Source organism: Panthera leo, chromosome B4 (genome assembly GCF_018350215.1).
Source record: "Panthera leo isolate Ple1 chromosome B4, P.leo_Ple1_pat1.1, whole genome shotgun sequence".
Classification (NCBI taxonomy): domain Eukaryota; kingdom Metazoa; phylum Chordata; class Mammalia; order Carnivora; family Felidae; genus Panthera; species Panthera leo.
This window is the reverse complement of record NC_056685.1, coordinates 129,750,960-129,767,767: the sequence shown is the minus strand read 5'-3', so window position 1 is coordinate 129,767,767 and position 16,808 is coordinate 129,750,960. Positions and strand designations below refer to the sequence as shown.

At 58.1% G+C, this 16,808-nt stretch overlaps 1 protein-coding gene and 1 long non-coding RNA gene across 2 annotated transcripts in view; one reads left to right on the top strand and one right to left on the bottom strand.

Moving 5' to 3' along the window:
• Positions 1–16,808, top strand: part of MYH9 (myosin heavy chain 9) — a 93,045-nt gene that overhangs the window by 48,731 nt on the left and 27,506 nt on the right. Inside the window, exons 4-14 of the mRNA XM_042947690.1 lie at positions 1,676–1,703; positions 2,485–2,578; positions 6,570–6,662; positions 7,186–7,249; positions 7,856–7,954; positions 8,300–8,443; positions 9,235–9,330; positions 10,168–10,286; positions 12,401–12,553; positions 13,469–13,642; positions 15,507–15,680. Of these exons, the coding sequence (XP_042803624.1) occupies positions 1,676–1,703; positions 2,485–2,578; positions 6,570–6,662; positions 7,186–7,249; positions 7,856–7,954; positions 8,300–8,443; positions 9,235–9,330; positions 10,168–10,286; positions 12,401–12,553; positions 13,469–13,642; positions 15,507–15,680 (1,238 nt within the window). The remainder of the gene's footprint in view (positions 1–1,675; positions 1,704–2,484; positions 2,579–6,569; positions 6,663–7,185; positions 7,250–7,855; positions 7,955–8,299; positions 8,444–9,234; positions 9,331–10,167; positions 10,287–12,400; positions 12,554–13,468; positions 13,643–15,506; positions 15,681–16,808) is intronic.
• On the bottom strand, positions 5,064–7,862 carry LOC122225072. Its single transcript, XR_006205103.1, has 3 exons — positions 7,420–7,862; positions 6,331–7,330; positions 5,064–6,180 (listed from the first exon to the last, which is right to left on the bottom strand). It is a non-coding gene; the product is annotated as an uncharacterized LOC122225072 (long non-coding RNA).

Below are 16,808 nucleotides of genomic sequence, written 5' to 3'. Positions count from 1 at the left end.
GGGTGTGGGGTGTGTGGGTCGAGGTGCCTGGCTGAGTTCCCTTGCACCCCCACACTGTTGATGTTTGCTAGGGGGCCAGAGGGAGGGCTGCGGGGGGGGGGGGGGCGCTGCCGTTTGTGTTGGGTGGGAGGCTTATTCTTGCCTCTCTCTGTCTGGATGTCCTCTTTCCCTCCCGAGCGACCCACAGACAAGGGCTGGAGACGCGTGTAAACGCATACGCGCCGAGATTGGGCACGTTGGAGGCTCTCCTTGCCAGGTGGCAGGTGACCTAGCTGATCCGGTGTCTGTTGGTGTTGAACAGCTAAAGCTGTCTCCTGAGGCCGTGAACACAGTGAGCCATGAGTCACTTTCCCGTTGTCCCATCCTGCAGGGCCCTGGCCGGGCAGTGGCAGCCAGTGAGCGTGTCCTTCCAGATCACCAGCGCTGGTTTCTGTGCAGCACCACGAATTCTGATTGTGGCCGGTCCTCCTCTGAGACTCCTCAGCCAGTGCTCTTCTACTGGGGCTTGACTAGCAGTCCTCTGTTCCTCCTCATTAAGGACTCCCGCTTCGCGTGGGGAAGTAGATAGCGGCCATTTGCGGAGCTCGTCCTATTGACGTGCCGGTCCATCCGTTACATGTGTTATTTCTGTTCTCCACGCTAATCCTGTCAGGGAGTTAGTAGCATAGTTACTCTATGGATAAGGAACCCGAGACTTGGGATTTACAGACCTCACGGCAGCTCAAATATCAGCAAGGAGCCTGGTCCCGGATTCAGCGGATTTGACTTCAGGGAGTTGAGGGGATTACGCAGGGTGGGGTGAAAAGGGGAAAAACATGAGTTTGTCTTCTCAGCCATTGCTTAGGATTGGACACCCCGCCCTGAACCAGGTCAGCCCAGACGCCTTCCAGCATTTCTGTCAGACTTCGCTTTCAAAGCGTGGTCGGTACTGTTCCTCCCGCACACAAGGGGCGCGAGCTGGTGTATCCTTACTTGCTAAGGGAGTCACAGCTGGGGTCGGTCGTAGAAAGTTCCCGACGGCCAGGCCTAGAGGCCCAGGTTGTCCCAGACGCCGGTCAGAAGCTGTGATTCTGACATGTTTGCGTTCCTTCCGAGCTGCCCTTGAACCAGCTCGCTGAGCACTCCCACGTGCCAGACCCCGCACTGCTGCCTCCGTGCACGGGTGCTCGTCTCCCCGTCACGGGAGGAGGCGGGGGCTCCGGGAGCCCGCGCACGGGTCGGAGGTCCCACACACCCCGCGGCAGAGGCGGCCCTGTGCCCTAGCCTGGTCTGCCCGGCCCGCACCCAGCCGCCTCACCGATGTTGCCGGGCCTTATTTCTACGGCCCCCGCCCCAAGGGTCAGCGTAACAGGGCAGGCCTCCCCTCCGCCCTCGGTGCAGCAGACTCCTGGGGACCTCTCTGGAGATGGGCTTTCTTGGAGGTGGTTTCCTGGGGGGGAGGGTGGGGGTGGGCAGGCTGAGCTCCCGGAGTGGTGGGGGGAGGGGCAGACGCCCAGCGACACTGGCACCCGTCCGAGTGGGGCATCGGGCGGGTGGATGCCGGCCGGCGTGCGGGGCCTTCCGCCAGGGCAGCGGCCGAGACCTTCTGCTCCTGGGGAAGGGGCAGCTCTTCAGAAGCCTGACAGGGAGGCTTTTGTATCTGGCAGAAGTTAACCTGATGTCTTCTTTGTTTCAGACCGAGAGGACCAGTCCATTCTGTGCACGTAAGTGTTTCTGCCCGGTGGCGGGGCCTCGTGTCACCCCCTGGGTTGTCCTCGCTGTGCGGACTCCTGCCGAGACCCAGGCTGCTGAGGTCCGCTCCCAGTCGGGCCCCCGCCCTTTCCCCAAGGGATGGGCCTCCAGGCCCCAGGTTAGCCGCTCGGCAGTCCCGTGGCACAGATAAGCTTGGTTTCGGGGCCAGACGTGGACTCCCCTTCCGCTTCCTCGTACCGTGCGGGGAGGTCCGTAGCAGAGAGAAGCAGGAATCTTCTCCACAGAGCACAGTTGGGAACTGGTGGGTGCCTCCAGAGCACATTCCTTCTAGCTCTGAACGGTGGCTTTCTTTACCTGCTTTGAAGCAGACACCGGGGCTGCTCGCCCTGGCCCCCGGCACTTACCGAGGAGATAAGTAAACCCCACTGTGGGGGGAGTTGATGGTACAGAACATTCCTTCAAGTGGTTTCGAAGGGACACGTGTGAGTGCCTTTGGCCCGTGAGACAACAGCTGCCCAGAGCCGATCCTGAGACTTGGTGACAGCAAGCCTCCCAGGTGACCAGGCCGGGCAGCGGGTCCGGGCGGTCTGCTGTCGGGCCTCCCGAGGCCCATGGGAAGCGGCCGGAGTGAGGATTCCAGAACGCAGCATTTATTCGCCTGTTCCCCCTCCTGCCGCAAGGGGTTGGGTCCCTCACTGACACCTAGCGGGACGGGAGGCGGTGGCCCGGGTGCGTTGCGCTTCAAGGCTTTGGCCACGTCCCCCCTGAGAACTTTCTTGGCTCTCTTGGCAGGGGTGAGTCTGGAGCCGGCAAGACCGAGAACACCAAGAAAGTCATTCAGTACCTGGCTCACGTGGCCTCCTCACACAAGAGCAAGAAGGACCAGGTGAGCGCGGGCCTTCCTCCCTGAGGAAGAGCATCTCACGATTCGTAGTTCGGAGCGTTTGGGGGATCGAAGCAGAGGCCGGACCCTCTTTCACGGGAGGCGGCAGCTCGGCCGTGTGGGGAGCGGGTCCGGTGGTAGCCAGCCCACTTCTCCCCCGGCCTCCTAACTTTCTGAGTGGCTGTGGACACCGGAGACCCCCAGGTTTTGCGAAGCAGCGCTCCCGGCGTTTACGGCTAATTAGAGATTCCCAAAGTCGGTTCTCAAGTTGTCGGAGACTTGGAGCCTCTCGGGCAGGCCAGCTTTTGAGCCCCCGCCTCTTCACCCTGCTGTTGAAATGCCTCTGGGTGGACGGTCCCCCAGTGAAGAGAGAAAGGGCAACTAGAAAGTCATCTCACTTCCCTTTTTCTCCCCCTCCCTCTTGATGGATTATGGTCGAACCCAGCAGTGTCCTCGCTAGGTGAGCTTGCACGTTTACTGCACGTTCTGCACCAGGAATGCGTGTTCTGCCCATCGTGTGCCCTTGATTTATGTCTTTTCTCCTGAGCAGCTTTTCACTCCACACCGTTGTCACCTTCTGCGGCTAGACCTGTTCTCGTAGGCTCGGCTCACTGACTGTCTTGGGAGGAGGGGCTGGGTGTGACACGCGGTGACCTCTCGTGCACTCTGAAATGACAGCCCCCGCAGAGCGGGTACGGGCCCCATCGCCGGAGCCGTTCTCGGAAACTCTGGTCGTGCCCAGAGCTCCCTGTGCCCACGGCAGCTGTAAGGCCCCGGTGCAGAACCCCGACCGAGGTCCGGCGGAATGGGAATCTGCTGTCCCGGAGCCCCACGTGCTCGGTGTCTGTGGACCGGATGGAGATGGCTGTCCCCCCTCTCCCTGCCCCCCCCCCGCCACCTGCCAGCACTGTGCCAGTCAGAAGCAGCGCCCGGAAGGCCCCACACTGGAGTGTCCCAGGGTTGGGGATGATCAGTCCTAAGCATGCCCGTGTGGTGCTCTCTCGCCTTTCTCTTAAGCACACACTCTTAGGCTTCCTTGTGAATTCCAAGTGCCCGTGGTGTCCCCTCAAGCCATCAGGGGGGACTGCGCCGTCTCTCCGTGGCTGCCCCTTGCCCCACGGGGGGCTCACGGGGAGCCGTGAGCAGCGTGTGGAAGTAAGTAGCGGTGTGTGTCTGTTGCATGCAGACCCGGGGTGTGTCCTGAATGTCCTAATGGGTACAGTCTTCTGGAATCGAACCAAAAGTAACTTTTCATGTGCCAGACTGCTCAAGACATTCTAAATCTTTTTCCGTGGGGCGTCAGGAGTTATATTTAGAAACTAATAAAGTTTCTCTTGCTCCCTGTCTCCAACCCCCATTTTCCATTCTCTTTAGGAGGCCTATTTCAAAAACAGAGCCGCGAGGCTAGGAATCCTCTAGCTGTGGTTTTCCGTCTCTGAATTTGCCATAAAATCCATTTCCCAACTATTTATTGAATGTCTAGTATGTGCCTGGGTCTCTGGAGGGTGACCTTGGAGTCCCTGCCCTGGAGGATGGGGGACAGGACCGCAGTTACAGAGTCAGCACATAGACGCGTGGGGCTTGTGTCTGGAACTCCAGCTGCAGAGGGGGGACGGCAGGCCCTGGGCACCCCACTCGGAGGAGACGGCCTGCTGGAGGGAGGGGTGATGAGGGGGAGCAAACTTGTCACATCCTATGTCTCCAGTCACAGTGTGTGACAGGCCACTCTGTCCCCAAGTGGAGAGATTGAATAGGTTGCCTCTGGCTTCCGATTGCTGCTCAGGCCCTCAGTCGTAAAGGCCGCTGACAGTTTAGTGGATTTCCTTGCCTAAAGCTGTACAGTGATTTTCCACACACAGCTGGGGCACGAGACACTTGAACTTGGTTTATGGCTCTCGTATTCTGGAGCCTGTCACGGCACACTCTGGGCGACAGCTCTCCCTCGCAGTGACCCAGATGCTTCTCCCAAGGCTGCCCACCGGAACGCCCCGACTTCACGAAGCCCACGGGAGGGCCGGGCTTCGGCCGGGGCTGCCGGTTGGCGAGGCACAGCGTGGGCGGGAGGGGCGGGGGGGGGAGCCGTGATCTTCAGCCGTTCTTCCTCTTCCTCCCTCTGTTGTTTATATACTAGTTGGAGGCCACTGGCAGAAACACCAGCCAGCGAAGCCCTTCAGAAACCGGATGGGTTAATTCTAGACCTAGAGCATATGTTACCGACAGAACCTCATAAGGTCATGGTCACGTGCAGATTTTATTGAGAAATAAAGGTCCCTGCCGTGCCCGGGTATGGGTCAATAAGGAAAAACCCATAGGTTAGCCACCACCATTGTCTGCACGGAGTTCGGCTCCGGAATCTGAAGTGGCTGCCCCCTAGTTGGCCGAGCGGTCCCACGTTGCCACGGCAGCAGCGTGTGGTCCCACAACAGAGACCTTGGCGAGGCTCCCGAGCCAGGGCAGGCGGCAGGCTCTGGTGGGGACCGTGGTCCCATCGGTCTGCAGAAACAGGAGCGGGAGTGGCCCAGCCAGCCTAGTGGCCCGGCCTGTGCTCTGCGAGGAGCGTCTTAGTGGGTGGGGGAGCGGCGCTCCTCCAAATTGGACTCCGTGGTCTGCCTCCGCTGACTTCGCAGGCTCGCGCGAGCCCTGTGGGCAGGGGCCCGGTGTCCTGTGACGGCTGGTGCCCAGCACACATGTTCAGCCCGTGCAGTGGATTTGCTCCCTGCTCCTCAGCGTGGCTCCACTGACCCTCCTTCACTTAATCCGTGTGGTGTGAAAACAAGACTCCCTGGCGTCCCGGGGTGCGGTGGGGGGGGGGGGGGGGATCCCTGGCCGAGGATGGGCTGCTGGAGCAGGAGAGTCTGCCCCGGCCCCTTCCAGCCCCTTCCAGCCCCTTCCAGCCCCTTCCAGCCCCTGGCTCAGTGCTCTGCAGACGGGTCTCGTCAGCAGCAGGTGCGCCTGGAAGGCTGAACCTCACGACTCTCCCGGGAGCTCCTGCTACTTCCAGTTTTCCTTTTCATCATTCACAGGCAGCCGTTCCCGTAAAATCCTGGCCGGAGTCCAGCCTTGCTAATAAATACAAAAGCCGGCCTGGCCCCTGTGTGATGTTCTTTCCCCCTAGAGAGATCCCAGGTATTAAGGGCCGAATTTTCCGCAGCCAGCGTCCGTTACTGCCTGGCCTGCTGGGAAGGTGATGGCTGCTTCCGAAACTGATCTAGGCTGGCGGGGTAGAGCCCCACGCAGGGCTGGGGGACAGGGCGGTGACTGACACCTGTCGGAGAAGACGCGAGTTGGCGGCTGCTTTGCCGGATGACCTCGGGGCCACCCTGTTTTGCCTATCCTGAGGATCCGGGGATAGGGAGGCTTAGGGGGTGTCAGCCACATGAGTGGCTTGGGACCACAAGTAGAGTTTATTGGTGTTGTCGATAAACAGTTTAGAACCCGTGGTGGGCCTCACTGATCCCCGGCTCACGCGCTGGACACTCTGGAAGCACGTCTGTGGGGGTGGGTAGGTGGCGGGACAGGGTCCAGCAGGGAAAGTGCCGTGTCTATCAGGACACGGATGAAGTGAGCTGGTGTCTTTTATGGAGCTGATTCCTTCTCGCCTTGTCCTGTGAAAAGGAAAAAAATGTTGTCGGGTGTCGGGCAGAGAGGGCAGAGGGAAGCCGTTGTTCCGGGGGGCGGGGGGGGCTCTGCGCAGGGGGAGAAACGGTGCCGCTTCCTGACGCGTCCTCCAGAGTCGAGCTGGGGGAGCCACCCACCTTCCCTTCCTGGGGGTGCTGATCGGTCAGTCCGGCGACGTAAGTTCAACACCCGGCGGGAAGGTCGCTCCCGAGTGACACAGGGGCCAGGCTGCGGCTGGCGTGGCCGGAACGCCCTCTGTTCCTGGCGTGCTGGGCGTGTAGGCACAGCTCTGCCACCGGCCCCCCTGCCTGGCGGAGCAGGTTCGACGACCCGAGCCACTGCCTGGCCTTCACCGCATCCCCGGGTTCCTTTCCAGGGCGAGTTGGAGCGACAGCTGCTGCAGGCCAACCCCATCCTGGAGGCCTTCGGGAACGCCAAGACTGTGAAGAACGACAACTCCTCCCGATTTGTGAGTAGTGGCCGGCCATGCCCAGCTCGCGGGGCTCAGGCTCCCACCCACGGCTTTGGCACACATCGCCTTCCAGCTGCCGCTCTCACCTCAGAAAGTGAGGCAGCTTCGGACCTGGTTGCCTCCCGGCCTGTGGCGGGGAGTAGGCTGGGGTGAGCTCCAGCTGGTGGGGACCTGCACACGTGGCTGCTTCAGCCCAGGTGGCAGAGAACTGGGGGGAAAGGAGGGACAGTGGGGAGTTACCTGCCGGTCCCGCTCCTTGTCCTGTTGTAGCCAACAGCCAGATGAAAGACCGAGGAGCACTCCTGCGCCTCAGCGGATGAACTTGGGCATCTCTGGATCTTGTCCTGGCCCAGGCTTTAAGCAGCACAGCGCTGAGTCCTGAGTACCCATGCAGTGCACTGCACGGGCCCCTGGCCTCCGACATGGGCATGGTCTCTTGATTTTCCCTCTTCGGGCTATACCGCAGGAGCTAGAAACTGGAGGACCAGGCTTCTGATTCTCTTTATCTGTCTCTCCTTAGGGCAAATTCATTCGCATTAACTTTGATGTCAACGGCTACATCGTGGGAGCCAACATTGAGACTTGTATCCTTGGTCTGGAAACGAGACCTTGTCTGGAGGGACGGGACCTTGATGGAGAGGAGTCCTGGGCCTGGAGTTCCGCGTCTAGAGGGGAGGGACAAGACTTTGATGGAGAGGAAGCTGCCTCCTGATTCCAGCAGCTTCCTCCTTATGGGCCTGTTAGGACACCTTACCTGTGGCTTCAGGAAGAGTACCCGGAGAAGCTCATGGAACACCCAACCCCGAGCTCAGGTTTTTCTTTACTGGCAGGACAGAGTTCTGCTTCGAAAGGGATGGGACGACAGAAGACCCTCCAGTGTGGTTCCCAGAGGGGCAGGGTTCGAGTGGATGCTCCTTCATTTCTCCCTGGCACAGGCATCGTAGCCTTGCTGGTGGGAACATTCTGTGCTCCAGCCCCTTGTGAGAGGGGGCTCTTTACCCAGACAGGGCTCCCAAGTGCAAGAGCTGCTTTTGGACAGGCTGTGCCCCCGGAAGGAGCCGATTTGGTTTGCTTTTGTTCGATTTTGCCATTTTCTGCCTGGCAAAGTTCAGTCACTTTTGATGGGGGCGGGGCGGGTGGGAGTGGCCTTCCGTCCTGCTTGCCTGCGCAGTTCCTTAGCGTTTGCCAAGATCTTTTGGAGAAATCTCGTGCTATCCGCCAAGCCAAGGAGGAACGGACCTTCCACATATTCTACTACCTCCTGTCTGGGGCCGGAGAGCACCTGAAGAGTGAGTAGTGGGCCGGCAGCCTGGCGCGCGGGCTGCGGGCCCTGGTCGGGCCACATGTTCCTCTTGGGAAACGAAAACGCCAGCCTTCCGGGGCCTCGGCCTTCTGATTTGAGCACGCCAGAGGAAAGTCAGGGCGGTCGAACCTGCCTCTGTGAATCACGGGGCCCTGACGCTCTTGGGGGCTACGTGAATGTCAGTCTCACGCCGGGGAGAGGGCATTCCTGGCTGCTCTGTAGTTCTGGGGGGTACCTCGGGGCTTAGGGGTGCCTCCCATTCTCCCAAACCTCTGAGGCCCCAGTGCTGACTTGAACCCTGGTTACAGCCCCTCACTGACCCTCCTTACAGCTGATCTCCTGTTGGAGCCATACAATAAATACCGCTTCCTGTCCAACGGGCACGTCACCATCCCGGGGCAGCAGGACAAGGACATGTTCCAGGAGACCATGGAGGCCATGAGGATTATGGGCATCCCAGAAGAGGAACAAATGGGTACAAGGCTGGCCCTCCTGTGGGGGAGGGAGGGGAGGCAGGAGGCTGGTCATCGCGCCCTAGGAGGCACGGGGCAGCTGACGGGCCCGGGGAGCGCTTCCTGTTGGCTCTGGCTCTCAGGGAGTCCTGTGGAGGCTAGGAGGAAGGCCTCGAGTGGGCATGAAGCAGTACCTCGTATCTGAGTGTCAGGGTTGTCTGTTCCCAGTGGTACCACGGGCATTTCTGCACAGGAGGACAAAGGACGGGTGCTTACCTGCTCCGGTCCTCGCATTTGCTGAGAGGGGAATATTCCTGCTTCGTCGGAAAGGGGCCAGGATCTTTGCATTGGTGGAGTGTGGAGCATGCCTGTGTCTTCCTCTTTCCCCAGAAAGAGGGCAAAGAGGCCTTCAGGCTTTGTTTTCAAAAGAGTGGGGGACAGGGAGAACACACCCTGTTCTCTAACGTGAGGGTCGGAGCCACCTTGGCTCAGCTACAGATAATATGCAAACGGTGGGTACAATGTTGTGCGATAAAACTTTACTTATAAAAACAGACAGTGGGCCCTTGGGCCAGAGGCACGTCCTTGGCCCAGAGTTAGAAGGTTTAGGAGTTTTAACAGAGCTTGGATCTAAGCATAGGGCTGCCCAAGCCGAGGTCTGCCCGAGGCCCTGACCGTGAGCCCTGCAGGGGGGCTGTGCCCACCATGTGGCTTGTCCTGTCCACGCCCCCCCAGGGAGGGGAGCGGCTGCCTCCACCCAGGGGCTTATTCCAATCCCTGCCTGGTTCTGAGCTGCCTTTGGTTGCACCCCAAGGCTTGCTGAGGGTCATCTCGGGAGTTCTTCAGCTCGGCAACATCGTCTTCAAGAAGGAGCGTAACACTGACCAAGCATCCATGCCTGACAACACAGGTAACACCCGTGGGCGCCTCACCTGGAATGTGGGGCCTGGTGTCTGGGCTTGGATTTGCTCAGGAGAAGAAGTCTGGTAGAAATTCCAGACCGTCCTCCGTTTCTCGTCTCCTGTGTATCTCTGGCTGGCTATCACTTCGGGTTCTTTGCAAACTGTACGTGAACGTGACCCTAGTGCTTTTTCGGGGAGGCGGCATCAGAATGACTTAGAAAACCCCTTGATCATATGGACCAGGGCTTCCCTCTTTTGTCGTGGAGGCCAAACCAGTTGTCCAGTTAAAACAGCGATGTCGGCGGCCTCTCCGTCTCAGGGCGCGCCTTACCCGTGAACACGTCAGGACCGTGAAACGCCTCGGCCGCCGCTGTCCCCCTGAGTCCTGCAAATGGCCCCACTTAAGCGATCAGCCTTAATGCGCCCTTCTGAGGGGCTTCTGAAAAGACTGAACACGTGGGTGTCTGGGCGTAGAAGGCGTTCCCGCGGGATGTGTGCCGTTGTGCCCCTTAGCGGGATCGGGGCCGGCTCCTCGCAGTCCTGTCCCTGGGTGGGACGCACTCTTGCACTGTGTGGCTGAGGTTGTGCGGAGGAACCGGTGCTGGGCCCCCAGGCAGGATGGGGGCCTCCCGGCCGCTCGTGGCTGGTGAGGGTGCAGGTCGCCATGGCTGCTGGGTCTAACAGGGGAGCCGAGGACTCCGTGCCCTGCTGCGGAGGGGCCCCGAGCCGGTCGTCCCGGTGATGATTGTTCAGCCACCACCTCGTGCTCCAGCAGAGGGACCCGTTCTCTTGGGGTTAATTAAAACTTCTCTCCCTTCCCTTCCTTACTCTTCGGAAAATACCAGCCGCCCAAAAAGTGTCCCACCTCCTGGGGATCAACGTGACAGATTTCACCAGAGGAATCCTCACCCCGCGCATCAAGGTGGGACGGGACTACGTCCAGAAGGCACAGACTAAGGAACAGGTACGCCCTCTGGCCGCGGGGGAGGAGGAGGTGGGGGGCCTTGGGGGGGGGGGTTCATCCAGGAGGCTCAGACTAAGGAAGAAGTACGCCCCCTGGCTGGGGCGGGGGGGCTTGGGGGGGGGGGCGGATGGGGGGGGGGCGCTTCCTTAGCAGGGTCGTTGCGGTGGCCTCTCTGGGGCCTGCTCTGGGCCACTGTTGTGCCAGGCGCCTGGCCAGGTGCCTCATTCAGCCCTCACCGCAGCTCAGGGAGCAAGGTGGTGTTTACCCTCCGTGAGAACATGAGAAAACTGGCCTCGGGGTGTCCGTGTGCCGCCAGAGGCCCAGTGACCCGAGGCCCCTCACTCAGGAAGGACCACCTTTACCAGTTGAGCCTCTTTGCTCCAGGGCGACCTCGAGACCAATTGGTCGGCGGGTGCGGAGGCAAGTCCCGTCCTGGTAGAGAGTGAAACGGGAACCTGCTGTGTCTCTAGCACAGCTCGCTCAGGTGCAGGACGGCGGCAGCCGCCCTCCAAGCCCGGGCCTAGAAGCTGGCTCTCCACTGCCTGCTGTCTTGTGCGTGGTGAGAGACGGCAGCGATGTCCCTCAGCCGCAGCCTCCCCCGGGAGCCCAGCTCCCGCCCCGCCAGGCCCCTCTGTCGGCGCGGGTGGTACCATCTCCCAAAAATGCGCTCAAGTTCACTCTTCCCTAAAGGTGCCGTCTGCTGTAGCCCCACTCTGGTGGCTCTCACCGTCACTAGTACAGAGCCACCCCACCACAGCCAAGAACATTGTTCCGAAAAGACCACAGTTGTCACTAACTGTTCATTTCCCTGATAATTAAAAAAAAATTTTTTTAATGTCTATTTATATTTGGGAGAGAGAGCGCGTGCGCACACACGAGGGAGAGGCAGGGACACAGAGACAGACTCAGCACGGAGCAGGCTCCAGGCTGCGAACTGCAAGCTGTCAGCACAGAGCCCGACGCGGGGCTCGAACTCACAGGCTGTGAGATCATGACCTCAGCCGGAGTTGGGCGCGCAACCGACTGAACCACCCAGGCACCCCTCTTCTTCTTTTTTTTAATGTTTATTTATTTTGAGAGAGAGAGCACACTCACAAGCAGGGAAGGGACACGGACAGAGGGGGACAGAGGATCCAAAGCAGGCTCCGGGCTCCGTGCTGACAGCAGAGGGCCTGATGTGGGGCTAGCCCCCACGAGCAGGGAGATCGTGACCTGAGCTGATGTCAGATGCTCAAGCGACTGAGCCATGCAGGTGCCCCCATTTCCGTAATAATTAAAGAACCTTTATTTTTCCACGATGAAACTACTGCATGAATACCGCAGATGCTGAAAATATAGAAAAGTCTAGAGCAAAGAAGAAACGATCACAGTCCTAGCCAGTGACAGTTATCAGCCAGCTCTTTATTTCCTGCAAGGCTTTTTTCTTTCTAAAACTTAGCTGTCACCCTGTTCAAGCATTTGCACGATAGAATAGGGTACTGAGCCCCGTGTGCCCATTGCTCAGGCAGCGTCGAGTCACTGACTCCCGGCCAGTCTTGGCTCATCATTAACCTTATTCCCCCATCCCCCCGCCTCGCACATTATTTGAAGGGAACCTCACACGTCCTATCATTTTTTCTGTAGATACCTCAGTATGTCCCCACTTTTTATTTTATTTTTTACTTTAATGTTTTTTATTATTTATTTTCGGGAGAGAGCATAAGCAGGGGAGGGACAGAGGATCCAAAGCGGGCTCTGCACTGACAGCAGAGAGCCCAGGTGGGGCTCGAACGCACGAACCGTGAGATCATGACTTGAGCTGAAGTCGGGCGCTCAACTGACTGAGCCGCCCAGGCGCCCCAATCCCCATCTATTTTAGAAAGGTTTTTGCAAATATCTAAGTACTTGATGCTATGCCTCATTGCTGGGTACGCAGGCTGTTTCAACTTTTTGTCATTATAAATAACATTGTAGCGAACATACTTGTGTGGGAAGCTTTTTTTGCATCCTGAGGGCTGTTTCTCTGGGGCAGATCCCTGCAGGTGGGTTTCCTGGAGCAAAGGGTTACCAGGTTTAAAGGCTCCTGTACCTGACACTCTGTCCCCCGGGGTGTGTCCTCTCCCTTCCCCCACCAGGCTGACTTTGCCATTGAGGCCTTGGCCAAGGCCACCTACGAGCGAATGTTCCGCTGGCTGGTGCTACGGATCAACAAGGCTCTGGACAAGACCAAGAGGCAGGGCGCCTCTTTCATCGGGATCCTGGACATCGCTGGCTTCGAGATCTTTGATGTGAGCTCCTCCTTCGTGCCTCCTTGGCCACCTTCTCCCTGGCTGGGCGTCTTCTTTCCTGTGGCCCCAACAGGAGTCTGAGCGGGCCACCTCCTGCCTCACATGGAGGCAGGAGACATCAGTGGGGCGTATTTTAAGTTTAAGTAAGCATGCCCACTCCCAAGCAGCAGGGCTAGAGAGAGCGGGACCGTTTAGCTGCCCTTCTGTTCGTGGGCAGGTGCTTTCTGAGATTTTACTACTCTTCTGGCAACTATTTATTGGGCATTGGGACAAGACACCGTCTCTGCCCATGAAGACTGAAGTCTGGTAGGAAAAAAATGATAATTACAGTAGATCAGACGTTCTTAACCTGGGGTCCATGGCACATCTCGGAGAGGCCGTGAACTTTGGGAGGCGGGGGTGGGGAATCATCTCTTTATTTTTCACTAACGTGTCACTGAGGTGATGCATTTCTTTTTCATCGTGAGTTGAGCAACATATCGAAACCGCAGTTGCCTGAGCAGCGCTTGGGGTCTGTCTCCGGTGGAAATCAGATGTTTGCACATCACAGCAGTTGCTGTGGGGACGTTGTAACATCATTTATGTTCATCCACTTCAAAATGTTGCAAGTTAGGACGCCCACAGCCTGTGCTTGTTATGTATGTCATTAGTATGTCACGGTACTTGGGTAATTGCGTTTCAACAGGACTTCTTTCCTTCGCAAACTGTTTTATTCATTTTCAAACGTTGTTCTGAGAGAGGTTCTGCCAGGCTTCTAGAAAGGTCCACAGGAGCCCCGGCTCTGGGTTTGATGAGGGAAGGCGCCCGCCCATCCGGGCTCCCCGGGGCCAGCGCTCAACACCCGTCCCCTCCTTCCCGAGGCGCTGCGGCTCTGCGGCGGGCGGGCAGCCCTCTGACGTGGCCTCCTCCTTGCAGCTCAACTCGTTCGAGCAGCTGTGCATCAACTACACCAACGAGAAGCTGCAGCAGCTCTTCAACCACACGATGTTCATCCTGGAGCAGGAGGAGTACCAGCGCGAGGGCATCGAGTGGAACTTCATCGACTTCGGCCTCGACCTGCAGCCCTGCATCGACCTCATCGAGAAGCCAGTAAGAGCCAGACCTGCCCAGACCTCAGACCCGGCTGGTCCCTCGTCCCCTCACGAGGACACGCCGTGTTGGCCGTGGGGGCTGGGAGGGGGCGTGTCTGGTTCCTCTCCCTGGCGGTGTCACCTGCAAAAATAAGGTCATGGGCTCAGACCTGCGGCCTGGGAGCCTCGCCCAGCTGCCGACCAGGTGGGGATGCGGCTGGTGCTTCAGTCCCAGAAGACCACCCAGTGTTTACCTAAGGGGCGGGCGCGACAAGCCTTTGTCTTAAGGAAACAGGCTTGGTTTTAGGTCGCAACATCCTATCCCCGGATGCTTCTGCGGCAGCGTAGGTTGTGCAGACCCAGGGCGTGGAGTGCTGTTCCTCGTACAGGTGCTGAAGCGCCGTCTGCCCCCTCAGGACTAGCTCAGCACCAGAGCTCCCGCCCCAGAGCGTTGGCTGCTGGCGGGTGGTGGTGACCAGAGAGCCGTCCCCTCTTCCTTCACTTCAGAGTGAAAGCTCTTGCTAGGTGCCCTTGGGGTCTAGGTTGGACAGGGTGTGCTCTTTAATGGAGCCTGAGCTGTTTCTTCGTCTGTATTCCTCCTGATGGGGTTAAAGTGCTGAATGACCCCACATCTTCCCGGAGTCCTGGGCTACTGAAAATGTGTACACCAGAGTTACCCCGAACTGCTAAGTAGTTGGAAAAGCCTAGGAAGAAGTTGGTGCATTTGAAACTACTGGTCAAGGCGGGGAGCAGGGGTTAAAAGACCCCACGATCCTGGGGCGCCTGGGTGGCGCAGTCGGTTAAGCGTCCGACTTCAGCTCAGGTCACGATCTCACGGTCCGTGAGTTCGAGCCCTGCGTCGGGCTCTGGGCTGATGGCTCGGAGCCTGGAGCCTGTTTCCGATTCTGTGTCTCCCTCTCTCTCTGCCCCTCCCCCGTTCATGCTCTGTCTCTGTCCCAAAAATAAATAAAAAACGTTGAAAAAAAAAATTAAAAAAAAAAAAGACCCCACGATCCTAACGTGAAGCAATTTACTTTTGTGATGAGTTGGGGGTTTTTTTGTTTTTTTTTTTGTTTTTTTGTTTTTAAATCCGTCGAGTTTTCCAATGAACAAGATCCCATCTGGCTTTGAGTCTTGTCAGCCAGTCTCCATGGTGTTTGAGTCCGCTTTCTGATTTTATCAATTGAGTGTACTTGGGGCTTCCTCGGAGGACTTGACCTAAGTGTTGCATCTCACCACATAGTGGTGCAGACACAGCATGTGGGCCGGTGTCTCAGGGTGACTCCAGGGGCAGAGGCACCTGTGAGGACAGCCTCTGGGCATGCGGTCATGGCACACGTCCATCAGACCTACCGGGGATTTCCAGGGCACTAGGTTGGAGAAACTCCGTGATGGATCATCTGGCTGAGATGTGTCAACCACAGACTAGACCCCAGAAGTTTCATTTTAAATTAGAACTCTTTTTTTGTGTGTGTTTATTTTTGAGAGAGAGAGAGACAGAGAGAGAGAGACAGAGAGAGAGAGAGAGGAAGGGAGGGAGAGGGAGGAGAAGGGGCAGAGATAGAGGGAGACAGAGGATCCCAAGCGGGCTCTGTGCTGACAGCCAACTGTTTGATGCGGGGCTCAAACTCATAAACCGTGAGATGATGACCTGAGCTGAAGTCGGACACTTAACCGGCTGAGCCACCCAGGCACCCCTAACCTAGAACTCTTGAATTGAGTTTCACTAATGCTGCTTTTACCTGGAGTGTGGGGGCACAGGCTGTCTACCTTCTATTGAGATTCTGGGGCTTTGAATACTGACCTTTGCCTTCCCGAGAGGGCAGGGGTAGGGTGCACTCGCCAGGTCAGGCTTCACCTGTGTGATGCTGTGCATTTTCCAGGCTGGTCCCCCTGGCATCCTGGCCCTGCTGGACGAGGAATGCTGGTTCCCAAAAGCCACCGACAAGAGCTTCGTGGAGAAGGTGGTACAGGAGCAGGGCACCCACCCCAAGTTCCAGAAGCCCAAGCAACTGAAGGACAAAGCTGATTTCTGCATCATCCACTACGCAGGCAAGGTGAGGGGAGCACCTGCACGGAAAGGTGCCGGACAGGTGGAGATGCTTCCGTCTAGGCTGAGGAGCTGGGCAGCCCAGGGAGTGGGTCGGGGGGCGGGGGGCACTGCTTGTCTAATGACTCACCCAGCAGTGTGCCTCGACTCTAGAGTTTGAACTAGAACTCTGTCACTCGTTAAGCAGTGTGACTTTGGGCCAGTCAACATCTCTGAGCCTCATCTGGGAAATAGGAAACGGCTGTCGTGCACGGTGACGTGTATTAAATGAGCTTGCGAAGCCCGGTGCTCGGCATAGGTCAGCGCTGTGGGGCAGGGCCACTCCGCCTCTGTGCTCCTGACCCTGTGGGCTGGACCACGTGCATCGCCCGGGACCGTCATGTGCTTTGTGGGATGTTTAGCAGCACTCCTGGCTTCTGCCCACCAGGGGTCAGCAGCACTGTCCCTAGACGTGACGAAAATGTCTAGGCTTCGCCAAACTGAGTGGGGACAGTCGTCCTGGTTCAGGGCCACCACTGTAGGTGACGGCTTGGTCATCACCGAGCCTGCTCGGCCACAAAATGGCACAGCTGCCTTCATCCCTAACCGAAGAGGGTACCCTGAGTCCACAGGGGTCTGTGCATAGAATAAAGCTGGCTGCAGCAAGTTCCGTGTCGCTTGCTTGACGCTCCTAATTAGTGATTGCAGGCAGAGCAGGTGGCGAATCAGGCGAGGAGAGCCACCCCCTCGCGTAGCTCACCCTGAGCCACACCTGGTCCCCGCCTGCTGCCCTTGCCCGTGGCCCCACGCTGCCCGGCCGCTCCCACTCGGCCCGCCTGGTCCCTACAGCTGCTGAAGTGCGCAGCTCTTGCCTTTAAAAATACTCATTAAGGGGCGCCTGGGTGGCGCAGTCGGTTAAGCGTCCGACTTCAGCCAGGTCACGATCTCGCGGTCCGTGAGTTTGAGCCCCGCGTCAGGCTCTGGGCTGATGGCTCGGAGCCTGGAGCCTGTTTCTGATTCTGTGTCTCCCTCTCTCTCTGCCCCTCCCCCGTTCATGCTCTGTCTCTCTCTATCCCAAAAATAAATAAAAAACGTTGAAAAAAAAAAAATTTAATAAAAAAAAAAAAAAAAAAAAAAAAAAAAAAAATACTCATTA